The 17925-nt window shown below is 40.9% G+C and overlaps 1 protein-coding gene and 1 long non-coding RNA gene across 2 annotated transcripts in view; both read right to left on the bottom strand.

The window, feature by feature from the left end:
* Positions 1-8477: 8477 nt before the first annotated feature.
* LOC120028235 lies at positions 8478-9209 on the bottom strand. The gene is made up of 2 exons (XR_005473413.1): positions 9170-9209; positions 8478-8817 (listed from the first exon to the last, which is right to left on the bottom strand). It is a non-coding gene; the product is annotated as an uncharacterized LOC120028235 (long non-coding RNA).
* A 6-nt stretch (positions 9210-9215) lies between these two features.
* LOC120023098 (VPS10 domain-containing receptor SorCS1-like) overlaps positions 9216-17925 on the bottom strand; it is a gene marked incomplete at its 3' end in the record, with an annotated part of 162957 nt that continues 154247 nt past the window's right edge. Inside the window, exons 23-26 of the mRNA XM_038967072.1 lie at positions 14922-15056; positions 11167-11266; positions 10377-10482; positions 9216-9339 (exon numbers count right to left, since the gene is read on the bottom strand). Of these exons, the coding sequence (XP_038823000.1) occupies positions 9216-9339; positions 10377-10482; positions 11167-11266; positions 14922-15056 (465 nt within the window). The remainder of the gene's footprint in view (positions 9340-10376; positions 10483-11166; positions 11267-14921; positions 15057-17925) is intronic.

Below are 17925 nucleotides of genomic sequence, written 5' to 3'. Positions count from 1 at the left end.
TCTTGAAGTACCAATGGACCCTTCCATTACAGAAATATGGTCTCATTGTTCAACTTTCTGATGTTACCATCCTGTAGAGTCTTTCTCTGTGGCAACAAAGGGCTTTCCAAAAGTCCATTCTGTAGAGTGGAGAGAGAGAGTTTTGGTATTTATGGGGGGGGGGGGGGGGGGGTGTATGACCCTCACCCAACAGGACAGTCATGACAGTGCTGTCTTTTGGATGGGACTTTAAATTGATATCCTGACTCTCTGTGGTCACTAAGGATCACATGGCACTGTGCCCTGGCTAAATTCCCAATCTGACCATCGTGGCCACCTAATCATTCCCAGCTTCCAATTGTCTCATTGATCCCCTGTAACTATTCCCCAGGTCGTTGCTGTAAATTAGAATATGTTCTCGGTCCACTTAACTGGTAAAATAAAATAAAAATTGTTTGCATCCCAATATTACACTTTATATAAATCACTGAAGACTGAAATATAACAAAACTGTTTGACATAGAAACACCAGAATTTTGGCGGGTTTTATGAAATTCTGAAAAACATGAATAACATTCCATCCATGGGACCACTAGGTCATTTGACTGCAGGAAAGGGCTACTTCTCGAGTTGCCTTCAGAGGAATATCAAATCAAATCAAATTTTATTAGTCACATGCGCCGAATACAACAGGTGTAGACCTTACAGTGAAATGCTTACTTTACGAGCCCCTAACCAACAATGCACTTAAAAAAAATAAGGATAAGAATAAGAAATAAAAGTAACAAGTAATTAAAGAGCAGCAGTAAAACAACAATAGCAAGACTATATTCAGGGGGGTACCGATACAGAGTCAATGTGCAGGGGCACCGGTAAGTTGAGGTAATATATGCATGTAGGTAGAGTTATTAAAGTGACTATGCATAGATGATAACAACAGAGAGTAGCAGCGGTGTAAAAGTGTGGGGGGAATGCAAACAGTCTGGGTAGCCATTTTATTAGGTGTTCAGGGGTCATGGCTTTTGGGTAGAAGCTGTTTAGAAGCCTCTAGGACCTAGACTTGGCGCTCCAGTACCGCTAGCCGTGTGGTAGCAGAGAGAACAGTCTATGACTAGGGTTGCTGGAGTCTTTGACAATTTTTAGGACCTTCTTCTGACACCGCCTGGTATAGAGGTCCTGGATGGCAGGAAGCTTGGCCCCAGTGATGTACTGGGCCGTTCACACTACCCTCTGTAGTGTCTTGCGGTCGGAGGCCGAGCAGTTGCCATACCAGGCAGTGATACAACCAGTCAGGATGCTCTCGATGGTGCAGCTGTAAAACCTTTTGAGCATTTGAGGACCCATGCCAAATATGTTCAGTCTGCTGAGGGGGGATAGATTTTGTCGTGCCCTCTTCGCGACTGTCTTGTAGTGTTTGGACCAAGTTAGTTTGTTGGTGATGTGGATACCAAGGAACTTGAAGCTCTCAACCTGCTCCACTGCAGACCTGTCGATGAGAATGGGGGTGTGCTCCTGGACTGTGTTATAACTATGTAGTTCCTTGTCTTTGATTGATGTAAAGGCTAAGAAGGGGCTTTAATTACCCAGGGCGCTGTTCCACCAGAAACACACACACTCTCCTGTCCTCCTCCTGTCCTTCCCTTTAAACCTCCTCTCTCTTCAAGCAATTACGTCTTCTTTTCTTCAGCGCTAGACTCCCTGACTTTAAGTCTGGGCTTTAACTCAACATGACATCATGGACTATTGAAGTTGACATTATCAGGGGTGGCGCTAACTCTATAAGGGATGATAGGGGACCAGGATTACAGTCATTGCTAAAACCGATGTATTACTGATCATCAATGATCAAACGCTATGTGTACAGTGCCTTGCAAAAGTGTTCACCCCCCTTGGCGTTTTTCCTATTTTGTTGCATTACAATCTGCAATTTAAATGGATTTTTATTTGGATTTCATGTAATGGACATACACAAAATAGTCCAAATTTGTGAAGTGAAAAAAAAAATATATATATTTCAAATTTAAAAAAAATATATATAAATAAATAAAGTGCATATGCATTAACCTCCTTTGCTATGAAGCCACTAAATAAGATCCGGTGCAACCAATTACCTTCAGAAGTTACATAATTCATTAAATAAAGTCCACCTGTGTGCAATCTAAGTGTCACATGATCTGTCACATGATCTGAGTATATACACCAATTCTGAAAGGCCCCAGAGTCTGCAACACCACTAAGCAAGGGGCACCACCAAGCAAGCGGCACCATGAAGACCAAGGAGCTCTCCAAACAGGTCAGGGACAAAGTTGTGGAGAAGTACAGATCAAGGTTGGGTTATAAAAAAATATCAGAAACTTTGAACATCCCACAGAGCACCAATTAAATCCATTATTAAATCCATAAATCCAACAACTTAAAGAATATGGCACCACAACAAACCTGCCAAGAGAGAGCCGCCCACCAAAACTCACGGACCAGGCAAGGAGGGCATTAATCAGAGAGGCAACAAAGAGAGATTTGAGACTGGGATGGAGGTTCACCTTCCAGCAGGACAATGACCCTAAGCATACTGCTAAAGCAACACTTGAGTGGTTTAAGGGGAAACATTTAAATGTCTTGGAATGGCCTAGTCAAAGCCCAGACCTCAATCCAATTGAGAATTTGTGGTATGACTTAAAGATTGCTGTACACCAGCAGGAACCCATCCAACTTGAAGGAGCTGGAGCAGTTTTGCCTTGAAGAATGGGCAAAAATCACAGTGGCTAGATGTTCCAAGCTTATAGAGACATATCCCAAGAGACTTGCAGCTGTAATTTCTGCAAAAGGTGGCTCTACAAAGTATTGACTTTGGGGGGGTGAATAGTTATGCACGCTCGAGTTTTCAGTTTTTTGGTCTTATTTCTTGTTTGTTTCACAATAAAAAATCTTCAAAGTGGTAAGCATGTTGTGTAAATCAAATGATACACACCCCCAGAAAATCTATTTTAATTCCAGGTTGTAAGGCAACAAAATAGGAAAAATGCCAAGGGGGTGAATAGTTTTACAAGGCACTGTAGGTATCATGTTCCTTGGGTGAAGAACCATTGAAGTCAAAGCACACTAGAAATGCAATCACATGATTAACTTCAGTGTTTGATGCCATTCTCTCTCTTCTCTCTCGTAGAGTCAGGTGATTTAACAGGAGGCTAGAGGAGAAGTGTTTAAGTGTACACGTCAGAGGCAGAGTTGGCTACCCCTGTGTCTCACTGCTTTCCTTTTCTCTCTCTCGCTTGCTAATATTGGCATTGCAAGTTGAACGTCATCATCGCATGTTTTACTTCAACAGTGTTAAACGCCTTTCTCTGTGTCTGTATCTCTCCTTCAGTCTAATAATACCAGCCCTATATCAGCAGCAGGGCTACACTGTGCTGTGTTGTGTGCTCTGGCTGCTGGGTGTCTGGGGGCACTGCAGTCCATTTCCTTGAGATGTCAGGAGCAGCAGTAGGGAGCACTGGGCTGGCCCCCTGTTGGCATTGATCTTTGGTTAATCTCCCCTCCGTCTCCCAGGGCACCGGCCCTGATCTGACTTTGAACGATTAAAGACTCCCTCAAGTCAGTCTGATGCAGCGTCACCATGCATCACTAATGGCTCCGGACGTTACTTTTCTGGTCTCTGTCTCTCTTTCCATTGTTATTTCTCTTTTTCTCCATTCTGCTCTCCCTCTCCCCCTCTCAGGCTTTCTCTCTCACCTACATCGCTCTCTCTCCCTCCCTCCATATCTCTATCCCTTTCTCTTCTCCATCGGTCTCTTCTATCGCTCGATCATCTCCTTTCTCCCTCTCTCTTTCTGTCACTCTCTCCATCGCTTGCTCTCTTTCTCCATCTCTCTCTCTCCCATTAACCCTTTGTTAGGGACACAGGGTTCTGTATTACCGTCAGAATTATCACCACTCTTGCGTTATGTTGCCTCAGATACCCTCACCGGACAGGGAGCGTGATGAGGATTTTATCGTGAAGTCATTGTTGTGATAAAAGAATAGGCTATATTGAGTGCTTTATGCATGGTAAGGTTTGTGCTATTACTTAAAGTTGACATATTATCAAGTATACCATTACTGGAATCACTTATGAGATGCTAAGTCACATCTACTACACATACTGTACTTCAATGTATTTATCTCTCGAAGTATGCATATGAGAAAATACATTTGTCATTGTATTTACCAAGTATGCATGTAAAGGTAAATGCAACATTTGTCAATGTATTTGTCATGTATGCCTGGATAAGAAAATACCAACACCTGTTTGATTCGAATTTTCTTTATAGGTTGAATATAACTTCCTCAAATACATAGTATTTTTTTTACAAATATTGTAAGAAAATGAAAACACTGTTAACATCAACTTTCTTTCCATTTAATAAATATGATTGTAAATGCATAAAACAATTACACACAGCACATTTAAGGTCAAAACAAAAAACATTGTTCACCTAAACTTTTGTATTTTTATATAAAAGCTTTACAGTAATAAAACTCTGTCTACAAAAATAATCTCACTAACTCTATGGGGGAAGAGAGCGAAGTTATAGCTTAGGGATGAACAAAATCAAGTCCTTGTGAAGTGTGAGTGTCTGCTGGTTTCCTTTTAATGCCTTCACACATCTGGATAATGTCCTAAAATGGACACCATACTGCTGGTTTCACTGGTAGAAATCAGACCTTGTTTCAGATGTTAAACAAGGTTTTACGGTGTCCATATTAGAACTGCTTAAACAAGACATTCAGGCTGTTGAGAACTGGACATGCCCGTTTCTTACTCTAGCTAGTCTGTCGTTCGTATACAGCCCAGGCCACACCTTGGATTCCTGTCCTGTGACATCACAGTATGTTATAACATCCTGTCCTGTGACATCACAATATGTCTGAACATCCCGGCCCAGAGTTTCCCTATCACTTGCCAGCAGAGCTTCCAGGAAGTTCCACCTGTCTGCCTCCATATGTGAACCTGAAGGATTCAAATGCAGAAGGTGCTTAACTTGAGCCAGGGTGGGCCGGTGGATTCGTTCTCAGCTGAATATTGCCTAAGGGGTGGTTCTGAGAGCTCCGCCATTGTTCTATAGGTCAAAATACTTATATGGAGCACGAAAGCTTGTTATTCGAAGACTTATGTTAAAGAGACCATTCACTCAGAAAAGTCTCTTAAATCCTTTAATGTGATGATAATCAGGAGTAAATATAGGGTCATATTGCTAGAGTTTCCTGCTGCTCTGATGGAGTTATATATTCTGTAGTTCAACCAGTCATTTGTTAAAACATTAGCCAAAAGCTGTTACAATGTCATAGTTTTTGATATACATAAAATAGCAACTTTATAGTATTCTTTCTGAGGAAATGCCTATGTTCTTGTTGACTTGTAAGTAAAAAATAAAACAAAATAAACAGAAGATTAAATTAGGTTTGTTATTTAAAATAGTACTAGCATGCAGCCTCAAATATACATGTTTAAACCGGAGGATGGGCTGTATTTTTTATATATCTAAGAAGCTTTGTTATGAAACACTATTGGAAGATTGCAATGTAACAATGAGTTAGTCCAGTCCATATCTATGTGAAAATACCTCTTATTTCTAAGGTCATAGACATGAACATTGTCCTGTTTCTTTCTCGATTTACAGTACACCAGTCAAAAGTTTGGACACACCTACTCATTCAAGGGTTTTTCTTTATTTTTACTATTTTCTACATTGTAGAATAATAGTGTAGACATCAAAACTATGAAATAACACGTGGAATCATGTGGTAACCAAAAAAAGTGTTAAACTCAAAATATATTATATATTTGAGATTCTTCAAAGTAGCAACCCTTTGCCTTGATGACAGCTTTGAACACTCTTGGCATTCTCACACCCAGATTCATGAGGTAGTCACCTGGAATTAATTTCAATTAACAGGTGTGCCTTGTTAAAAGTTCATTTGTAGAATTTCTTTCCTTTCCTTCTTTCCTGAGTTTGAGCCAATCAGTTGTGTTGTGACAAAGGTAGGGGTTGTATATAGAAGATTGGTAAAAAACCAAGTCCATATTATGGCAAGAACAACTCAAATAAGCAAAGAGAAACGACAGTCCATCATTACTTTAAGACCTGAAGGTCAGTCAATGCGGAACATTTCCAGAACTTTGAAAGTTTCTTCAAGTGCAGTCTCAAAAACCATCATGAAACTGGCTCTCATGAGGACCGTCACAGGAAAGGAAGACCCAGAGTTACTTCTGCTGCAGAGGATAAGTTCGTTAGAGTTACCAGCCTCAGAAATTGCAGCCCAAATAAATGCTTCAGAGTTCAAGTAGCAGACACATCTCAACATCAACTGTTCAGAGGAGACTGTGAATCAGGCCTTCGTGGTTAAATTGCTGCAAAGAAACCACTAGTAAAGGACACCAATAAGAAGAGACTTGCTTGAGCCATGAGACATGAGCAATGGACATCAGACTGGTGGAAATGTGTTCTTTGGTCTGATTAATCCAAATTTGATATTTTCTGTTCATACCGCCATGTCTTTGTGAGACGCAGAGTAGGTGAACGGATGATCTCCACATGTGTGGTTCCCACCGTGAAGCATGGAGGTGGTGGTGTGATGGTGCTTTGCTGGTGACACTGTCTGTGATTTATTTAGAATTCAAGGCATACTTAACCAACATGGCTACCACAGCATTCTGCAGCGATACACCATCCAATCTGGTTTGCGCTTAGTGGGACTATCATTTGTTTTTCAACAGGTCAATGACCCAAAACACACCTCCAGGCTGTGTAAGGGCTATTTGACCAAGAAAGAGAGTGATGGAGTGCCTCATCAGATGACCTGGCCTCCATAATCACTCGACCTCAACCCAATTGAGATGGTTTGGAATGAGTTGGACCGCAGAGTGAAGGAAAAGCAGCCATAAAGTGCTTAGCATATGTGGGAACTCCTTCAAGACTGTTGGAAAAGCATTCCAGGTGAAGCTGGTTGAGAGAATGCCAAGAGCGCAAAGCTGTCATCAAGGCAAAGGATGGCTACTTTGAAGAATCTCAAATATAAAATACATTGATTCGTTTAACACTTTCTTGGTTACATGATTGTATAATAATATTGAAGACATCAATACTTTGTAGAAAATAGTAAAAAATTAAGAAAAACCCTTGAATGAGTAGGTGTGTCCAAACTTGACTGGTACTGTACATTCTAGGTTGTGTGTTGGTGGGTGGGTGTTCGTGTGTGTGTATACAATATGTATGCTACATAGTTCAAGTCACTTGGAATATTTTAGCATCACTGTCCAGCTACAGTAGAATAATGGTTATATGAAGATTCCAGAAACATAACAATTTTCCCTCCATAATTGTCTTTATGGAATGACAATAAGGGTCTTCTGAAATGCCATAACCATCAACCAAACAATCACGTCTGTCAGAACAACACTTCGGGGTTCGACTGCGTCCAACCCTGCTTCTCAAAACAAGTTAACCATCCATGTACCCTACCATCTGCGCTCTACTTCCTTTGGTTCTTGAAAGGGGGTACAATACGCTACAGAGATGGAGAACACGGGGCCGAGACTGGGTGACATTAGCCTAAATGTGTCACCAACCTTAACCAGCATTGAGCTTGACTGGCTGCATTAACTAAATTCCCGACTAGACTTGCAGTTCTGTTCTGTTCTCCCTATTTCAATGCCCTGGTGTGTCTTGCCATAAAAGGCAGTCCACTCTTTTTTCGCTCTGAACGCTCCACTAGAGCTCCGCTCCACTATTTCATCTTAAAGTAGCTGTTTTTCATTTTAACTTTCGCAACCTCCAGTTAACTTCGGGAAAAAAGGTTACTTTGAGAGGATATTGACTGATTTTGATGCCCCCGAAATAACTGTCTTCTGCCCATTTCTCTTCTATGAAATCAAGTGTAACTAATGCATGGTGTCAGAGGGAACTGAAAACTTAATGAATCTACATTGGTTTATCTTGAAGTCCCTACCATGGTAGCAGGCTAGCACCATGTTTCTCAGGCAAGCTATTACATTGGGGAAAAAACAAAGTGTCATACAACTAGTGTTTCTCGTTAAATATAGCTCATAGTGTAGAGATTAACAGAAAAGTTCAATAAAATCACCAAATCGAGACAACCAAACCCTGTATCTGTCTTCGAATTATTACATTGTAAGCAAAAACAAAACATTTTAGTACAAAAGTGTATTGTGCCATAATCAGCTTTTCGTGAGACAGTGATCGGAACGGAAACAAAATGGTTGTATTAATAATTGATATCGTTTTTCAGTTTGCAATTTGTTATTAAAATACACAAATATCACAGACATTCATGATTTACAAAATAAATGTGATTTTAAATTCAATTATATACTTTAAAGTATGTTCTTATGAATAAATAGTGTACCACCTCTGTTAGCGACACACAGTAGCGAAAAAGGATGTAAGACACTTACAGAAAGCTAACCAAGAGTGTTGTTTTTTATGCATTTTTTTCTTTAGATCATGCTGGCTTTCCATTTGTAGTTATGTACTTGACTTTGTATAAATACATTTCATCAAAAATTATTTTTTATTGGATAGACATATATTATGTATAAAAAAAAAACCTGTATACAGTTTCTTCTGGTTTTCACAGAGCACAGTAAGTGTCAGCAAAGTCAGTAAAGTCCAACATGCACAGGTATAAAGCTCAAAACCATTGTGTCCGCTCAAATGATTCAAAAAGTCCATGACACAGAATGGAGTCGCTGTTTTCGGAGTTGTCCGAAGAGTTTTTAAACGTTGATGTACGTGGGGAGTTCCGTTGAGAACTTGACATGTGCGTGAGGTTTGATGCATCCTTTAAAAGGAGAAAATGATGGGAGACAGAGACATGAGAAAAGATGTCAGAAGACATTCCAGTCAGTATGAGTTAAGTCACATTTCTCCACAATGAATGAGGCTCTTGCTCAAACCTAGAGTGGAATGGGGCTATCAATTTATTAATCAAAACCTCAGTGAAAGTCTCTTATGTGAATGACAAGAGATTATCTTCATGGCAACCGATATAGTATGTGAAAGCGATGGAACAAAATTTAATTATATGACAAGAAATTGCAGTCAAAGTGAAATAAAATTTGTAGTACTAGACTTAGTAAAACTACAGTAAAAAAAATAATATATTTTTTAATAAAAGTGGCGTATTTATTCACCGATGGGCCGTGTGTTCAACTCTGCGTCCATAAGCGCCGGAGAAGTCACCAGCTCCCTCGGAGTGTTCGGGGACACCAGGGTGCTTTCCGTCGGACTTACTGGACTCGGGATCATTTCTTGTTCTTTTTCGTTCTGCATCTGCGCATAGACGTTGAGGCCTGGGATCTTCCTTGAGGAAAGATTTACAATGAGACGGGGGATAAAGACATTTGCCAGACTAATAAAATGGGAGAGGGATTGCCTGCCTCGGGGACCAAATCATTCTGATGCTCCTCTTTACAACCCAATAATGTGTAGCCGAACCCAGGAGATATACCCAGTTGACTTAAATGCTTTGTTTCGATGCCTTGCGGCCTTATGTCTAATTTTGTATATATTTGTATGTAAAATAGGATTATACTGTATGCTTTTGGAAGGCAGAGGGTCTGGGCAGAGGAGTTGTAGTCGTTGTTTGTGTGTGTCTGTAAGTTGCTGTTCGTATGTATATGTTTGTATTTGATTCAAAAAAAGGGAACACAAAAAATCCAATATTATAAAAAAAGGCAATTAAACATTCTACTGTATAAACACATTTATGTTGTAAGACCTATGCGTTGTTTGGCTTTCGCTCTTTCTCTCCCTCTTCTGTTTCTCTCTGTAGATCTCGTCTCATTGACCCCTACTGCCCTTTCACACAGAACTGTACCAAGGTGGACGGAAATAATTTAACATTTCAGAAAGGTCAACTAGCAAAGCTCAAAGGGCTAAATATTGATAATGCCTGAAGGCTGACTGGCATTTCATTTGCGGACAGAGAAAATGCCTCGACAAAAGGATTCTAAGAAAGTTGAAAGAGATAAGCCATTTCTCCCTTGAAACTGAAAGTTTTCAAATAGACGTTTGATAGACAGTATTTTTGTTAAATGCCAAATGTCTAGACACTCAGTAACTCCCATTTGGTTAGTAATTTTCCCCAATGTCCTTTCTGATGTATAACCATAATTATAATGTAGCTCATAGCTCACAATTGGTGTCAGAAGTGGGATTAGACCCTAGTCGAACAGTGAGATCATAGATCACTCCTCAGTGTCCTAGCCAATTCAAAATGTTTCGTCAACACTCAGGAACTTTCCCACTTGGTTAGTAACATTCTCCCAACGTCCTGGCAACTTACAACCAGATATGGGTTATAGAGATCATCTCTACAGTATATCATGAGCACTGTACCTTTTGAATTTGTAGACGACAAATATCGCCAAACCCAGAACCACAACCGACAGCAGCATCAGCATGGCCGAGCCGCTGTGGTTCTCACTCGTGTCCACTAGGGGCGCTGTAGAGGTGGGAGACAAGAGTCACACAGTACAGTATACATTAAATTCCAAACAGTTTCCATAGAGAACAAGTAAATCATGTGTTTAAGAAGTCAACATGAAAAGTGACACCTACTAATTAATAAAATACAAAACATAACATAACATAACAATAAAATAATTTATAAAAAAATATAAAATTGTATTGTGATTACGTTTTTGATACGGTAAGTATTTATTGACTTCTCTTACTCTTTATCTTATAAGCCCCTAGGACAGTAGCAGCATCCCCAAAAGGAAGAGGCACACATACTTGTAACGATGCTCACTCTCTGAATGTCTCTGTGTAGCTACATGATGGGAGCCAATCAGACAACAGGGTTGGGGGGGTGTTAGTCGCTGGGCAGGAAATAGACCTCCTGGGCCTGTATTCACAAAGAGTCTTAGTGCAGGAGTGCTGATCTAGGATCAGGTCCTTCCTTTCCATATAATCTTATTTGTTATGATCTAAAATGCAAAACTGATCCTAGATCAACAGTCCTATTTTGAGACACTTTGTGAATACGGGCCCTGGCTCTCTATTTCTATCTAGAACTATCTCTATCCATCTATATAGTCATTAAAAAGACCCAGTTATCCTCAATACACCGAGCAAACACAAACAAAATGTAGGTATTTGTATTCGAAGAGATGCAGACACTTACCTGCTGACAAATGTGCAGCGTATACTGTGACCTGGACCCCAGGCCGAAGGGTGAACTGGACCAGGTTTTGGTTGAGGGCGCTAAGCAAGATTTCAGAGAGCTAGAGAGGGAGAGACAAACACAACAACAAAAAACATTCATTTCAAGTATATGCGCATCAATTGACATAATAATTAGAGTATTAAGATTTCTAAATCAACTTATTGGAGCTTTTTATATCAGAGATATGTGAGAGTAAATTTACATTGAGCGTCTTATCCAGAGCAACTTACAGGAGCAATTAGGGTTAATTGCCTTGCTCAAGGGCACACAATGTTGTCCTGCACCGACAACGATGAGACAGCCTATAGGGAGGAGGTCAGAGACCTGGCAGTGGGGTGCCAGGACAACTACCAATCCCTCAATGTTTTAAACATTTTTTATTTCACCTTTATTTAACCAGGTAGGCTAGTTGAGAACAAGTTCTCATTTACAACTGCCACCTGGCCAAGATAAAGCAAAGCAGTGCGACACAAACAACAACACAGAGTTACACATGGAATAAACAAACGTACAGTCAATAACACAATAGAAAAAAGAAAGTATATATACAGTGTGTGCAAATAGCGTGAGGAGGTAAGACAATAAATAGGCCATAGTAGCGAAGTAATTACAATTTAGCAAATTAACACTGGAGTGACAGATGTGCAGATGATGATGTGCAAGTAGAAATACTGCGGTGCAAAAGAGCAGAAAAGTAATTAAAAACAATATGGGGATGAGGTAGGTAGATTGGATGGGCTATTTACAGATGGGCTATGTACAGCTGCAGCGACCGGTTAGCTGCTCAGATAGCTGATGTTTAAAGTTAGTGAGGGAAATATATTTCTCATATATTTGTGAGCAAGACAAAAGGAGCTGATCATGGACAACAGGAAAACGCGGGCCGAATAGGTCCCCGTTAACATCGGCGGGGCTGTAGTGGAGCGGGTCGAGAGTTTCAAGTTCCTTGGTGTCCACATCACCAACGAACTATCATGGTCCAAACACACCAAGACAGGGCACGACAAAACCTTTTCCCCCCTCAGGAGACTGAAAAGATTTGGCATGGGTCCCCAGATCCTCAAAAAGTTATATAGCTGCACCATCGAGAGCATCCTGACACGTTGCATCACCTCCTGGTATGACAACTGCTCGGCATCTGACCGTAAGGCGCTACAGAGGGTAGTGCGTACGGCCCAGTACATCACTGGGGCCAAGCTTCCTGCCATCCAGGACCTATATACTAGGCGTGTCAGAGAAAATCCCAAAACATTGTCAGAGATTCCAGTCCCCCAAGTCAAAGACTGTTTTCTCTGCTACCACACGGCTAGCGGTACCAGAGCACCAAGTTTAAGACCAAAAGGCTCCTTAACAGCTTCTACTTCCAAGCCATAAGACTGCTGAACAATTAATCAAATGGTCACCGGACTATTTACATTGACCCCCCCTCCATTTGTTTTTACACTGCTGCTACTCGCTGTTTATTATCTATGCATAGTCACTCTACCTACATGTACAAATTACCTTAGACTAACCCACTGTATCGTTATTAGCCTCATTATTATTATTTTGTACTTTAGTTTATTTGGTAAATATTTTCTTAACTCTTTCTTGAACTGCATTCATTGATGGTTAAGGGCTTGTAAGTAAGCATTTCACGGTAAGGTCTACACTTGTTGTATTCGGCGCATGTGACTGATTAACAGATGTTCACTTATCGGCGATTCAAACCAGCAACCATTCGGTTACTGTCCCAACGCTCTTGACCGCTGGTCTATAGATCAACACTAAATCAACTCCAACTGTATCTAAACTGCATAAATCATCTCAATACACTTCACCATACAGTATAAGAGACATCTAGCAGTATCATTAAATAGTATAACTACTCTAGTCATATTACTGGTTCGTTTCAGAACGAGTTTCTTCTCATGCATACCATGCTGGGCAGATCTTTCCACCACATACTTACTGATACCCACCACGACTCACTGATACTACACACCCCCACGGCTCACTGCACGCTCCCTCCACCCAGAAACCCATTTAAAGTGAAATATCTATGGATGAATCCATGCAGGTTCTCGCCACTGTAATACATAATGCAGGGCCTATTTGATGAAAAACCTTGCTTTTACTACGGTTTTTAGAGCGACAAGTAACCTTCTGCACAGAGAACGTGCAGTTTGGACATAAATCAGACATATCACCCTGACCTTGAGGCTACAGCTGGAATACAGTGTTCCATTTCATGATGCTTCCAATTTAGTCCGGACATAGTCCCCTGAACTATACCGTCCATGTGATATCAAATCACACAAATGATGATTTGTACCATTATAAATCTAAACTGTAACACATTATGTCAGATATGTCATTTAACAAAGTTGTATCCTTTTTACTTTGCATTCAGGCCAAAGACTAAAACAGAGAATATATATGCAGGTCATGCATAGAAAGACCCCGGCTAAACAAATTCCCTTTTCCCTGCGGAATCCATCTTATTTCTTTGCTCGGCTTCATTAATTTTATCTGCCTCATTTACCAAATTAATTGTGATATGAGTAGTTTCTCCCAGTCCTTCACATTCCTTCCCGCTTTTATATTTCTTACCAAGTTTAAAATTAGACTATAGCTATGAATAATTACTTTTTCCTCACTGTGTATCGGGTTCACTAAATCTATTATACATTCTAATAAGCACAACCGCACATTACACTTTCAAGATGCAAGCCTTGAATAAAGATGTATTGCTGGGGCCTGAGTGAGAAGGGTCTTGCCATAGCCAGGCAGATTTGAGGGGGGGGGATACAATTAATTTCTTCCTGGTTCTATTCTACTCACATCTTTTTAATGATCATCCATGATCTATTATATGGGCCTTGGAGCTAATTCAGTACATCTTGATACCTGCTGGTGATTCTGTGGCCAGTTTCAGCAGAGACACTATCTTTGTCTGGGTTTATTCCTGTGAAAGACTGCAACCCCCGCCCTCTCACATAGAGATGACTCGGGGTATTCTACAGTAAAGTTGTCCGCAGTGATGGCTTTTAAAAGCTTGTCACACTTATTGATGAGGCTAGTTGATATTCTGCAGAGTGTGTGTGTGCGTGTGTGTGTGCGTGTGCGTGTGTAAGCCCATGTGGACAATATTGACATCTACTGGAGAAAATATGAAGCCTTAAAAGCCATACAAATACGTTGCAATTCTGTTTTCAGACCATGTAGCAGTATAGACCAACACAGCTATGTGTTAGTGAAGAATGTTAGAAAAGGGAATATTTCTAAGCCTACTCATGTTTAGTTCAGTGGAAACCTCTAAATTATGCCAAATGGAATAACAAGGAAATCAACAGATGGCGAACATGTTGGTGCAAGAAAACAAGTGCTTAGCTGTCAAACCCAAACATCCAACAAGCAGAGTAATATCCCCCTAAAATATAGCTCCAAATGTCATTCAGTGATAAGTATTTGTCAAATTAACACATAAAAAGTATGCTCCTACTCCCACTCAAACATCTGGCATGAATCAATATAGGAACTTAATGTATTCAATTTTATGGTTTACTTATGGAAATTATGAAAACCTAGTTGTCAGATACCCATTTTGCTAATAGTTAACTGACAGGTAACACTGACAGATATGTTTTTTTAACCTGTTACAAGCATGAATAAACCTTTATATCATGTTTTTTGAATAACACAGAAAACGCCTGTAATTGAATCAATCATACCTGGTCTAAATGAGCTGAGTTCTTCTCTGGCTTGCCCTCCGTTAACTCTTTGTCTGGCAGGAGGAAAAACTCTGCTGCCGTGGGCAACCCTGGTAGGACGGTGACAAGGAGCAGCTCCGGGCTCACCCCTGTGGCCTAGAGAAAGATGAGGAGGAGGGAGAGAAAGAAGAGAGAGATGAGAAGGGAGAGGGGTAGGATGGGGAGTTTGGAGAGGAAGGGGAAAAGAGGAAGCGGGAGATGGAGAGAGAGACGAGGAAGATGGAAGAAGAGGAGGGAGATGGAGAGGGAGAGGAAGATGAAGATGGAGAGGAGGAGGAAGAGGGAGATGGAGAGGGAGAGGGGGAATAGGAAGATGGAGGAAGAAGAGGAAAGGGAGGAAGAACAGAAAGAGGACCAGACTGGATTGCTTTTCATGTCACAACTTGGAAAGCAGTGGCATCGAAAAATAGGAATTGTCTGTATGATCATAATTAGTGTGACTGTGATACATTGCTGTGAAACTCACTGTGATGCATTATTACTAACATCAATGAGACTTAGATCTGAAATTATTATACTACTCAGGTCCTGAGCTGTTTGTATCAAATATGGTTTGATTTCCGTTCTCAAATATACTGAAGAGTATGAGCAATTCAATACATTTTGTGGATACTACAATGTCTATCCAACATGTCATGTGTGGATTTGAAGTACATTATACAGTTGAAGTCGGAAGTTTACATACACTTAGGTTGGAGTCATTAAAACTCGTTTTTCAACCACTCCACAAATTTCTTGTTAACAAACTATCGTTTTGGCAAGTCGATTAGGACATCTACATTAATTTTTCCAAGTAATTTTTCCAACAATTGTTTACAGACAGATTATTTCACTTAAAATTCACTGTATCACAAATCCAGTGGGTCAGAAGTTTACATACACTAAGTTGACTGTGCCTTTAAACAGCTTGGAACATTCCAGAAAATGGTGTCACGGCTTTAGAAGCTTCTGATAAGCTAATTGGCATAATTTGAGTCAATTCGATGTGTACCTGTGGATGTATTTCACGGCCTACCTTCAAACTCAGTGCCTCTTTGCTTGACATCATGGGAAAATCAAAAGAAATTAGCCAAGACCTGAGAAAACAAATTGTAGACCTCCACAAGTCTGGTTCATCCTTTGGAGCAATTTCCAAAATGCCTGAAGGTACCACGTTCATCTGTACAAACAATAGTACGCAAGTATAAACAACATGGGACCACGCAGCCGACATACCGCTCAGGAAGGAGACGTGTTCTGTCTCCTAGAGATGAACGTCTTTTTGTGCGAAAAGTGCAAATCAATCCCAGAACAACAGAGGCCGCTCCTCTGGTCTGATGAAACAAAACTAGAACTGTTTGGCCATAATGACCGTCGTTATGTTTGGAGGAAAAAAGGGGAGACTTGCAAGCCGAAGAACACCATCCCAACCGTGAAGCACGGGGGTGGCAGCATCATGTTGTGGGGGTGCTTTGCTGGTGCACTTCACAAAATAGATGGCATCATGAAGCAGGAAAGTTATGTGGATAGATTGAAGCAACATCTCAAGACATCAGTCAGGGGGTTAAAGCTTGGTCGCAAATGGGCCTTCCAAATGGACAATGACCCCAAGCATACTTCCAAAGTTGTGGAAAATGGCTTAAGGACAACAAAGTCAAGGTATTGGAGTGGCCATCACAAAGCCCTGACCTCAATCCTATAGAACATTTGTGGGCAGAACTGAAAAGGCGTGTGTGAGCAAGGAGGCCTACAAACCTGACTCCATTACACCAGCTCTGTCAGGAGCAATGGGCCAAAATTCACCCAATTTATTGTGGGAAGCTTATGGAAGGCTACCCGAAACGTTAGACCCAAGTTAAAGAACTTAAAGGCAATGCTACCAAATACTAATTGAGTGTATGTAAACTTCTGACCTACTGGGAATGTGATTAAAGAAATAAAAGCTGAAATAAATCTCTACTATTATTCTGACATTTCACATTCTTAAAATCAAGTGGTGATCCTAACTGACCTAAGACAGGGACTTTTTTTACTAGGATTAAATGTCAGGAATTGTGAAAAACTGAGTTTAAATGTATTTGGCTAAGGTTTATGTAAACTTCCGACTTCAACTGTATATAAAAAAGTATGTGGACACCCCTTCAAATTAGTGGACTAGGCTATTTCAGCCACACTTGTTGCTGACAGGTGTATAAAATTGAGCATACAGCAATGCAATCTCCATAAACAAGCAATGGCAGTAGAACGGCCTTTCTGAAGAGCTCAGTGACTTTCAACGTGGCACCGTCAAAGGATCCCACCTTTCCTACAAGTCAGTTCGTCACATTTCTGTCCTGCTAGAGCTGCCCCGGTCAACTGTAAGTGCTGTTATTGTTAAGTGGAAACATCTTGGAGCAACAACGGCTCAGCCGCGAAGTGGTAGGCCACACAAGCTCACAGAACAGGACAGGCGAGTGCTGAAGCACGTAGCTCACTACCGAGTTCAAAACTGCCTCTGGAAGCAACGTCAGCACAAGAACTGTTTGTCAGGAGCTTCGTGAAATGGGTTTCCATGGCCGAGCAGCCGCACACAAGCCTAAGATCACCATTCGCAATGCCAAGCGTCGGCTGGAGTGGTGTAAAGCTTGCTGCCATTGGACTCGGTTACTGTCCCAACACAGTGGAAAAGCGTTCTCTGGAGTGATGAATCACACTTCACCATCTGGCAATCCGACAGACGACTCCGGGTTTGGTGGATGCCAGGAGAATGCTACGTGCCCCAATGCATAGTGCCAACTCTAAAGTTTGGTGGAGGAGGCATAATGGTCCAGGGCTGTTTTTCATGGTTCGGGCTAGGCCCCTTAGTTCCAGAGAAGGGAAAACGTAATGCTAGAGCATATAATGACATTCTAGACGATTCTGTGCTTCCAACTTTGTGGCAACAGTTTGGGGAAGGCCTTTTCCTGTTTCAGCATGACAATGCCCACGTGCACAAAGCGAGGTCCAT

Source organism: Salvelinus namaycush, chromosome 2, assembly GCF_016432855.1.
Source record: "Salvelinus namaycush isolate Seneca chromosome 2, SaNama_1.0, whole genome shotgun sequence".
Taxonomy (NCBI): Eukaryota; Metazoa; Chordata; class Actinopteri; order Salmoniformes; family Salmonidae; genus Salvelinus; species Salvelinus namaycush.
Note: the sequence above shows the minus strand (reverse complement) of the source record. Positions and strands in the feature narration are given on the sequence as shown.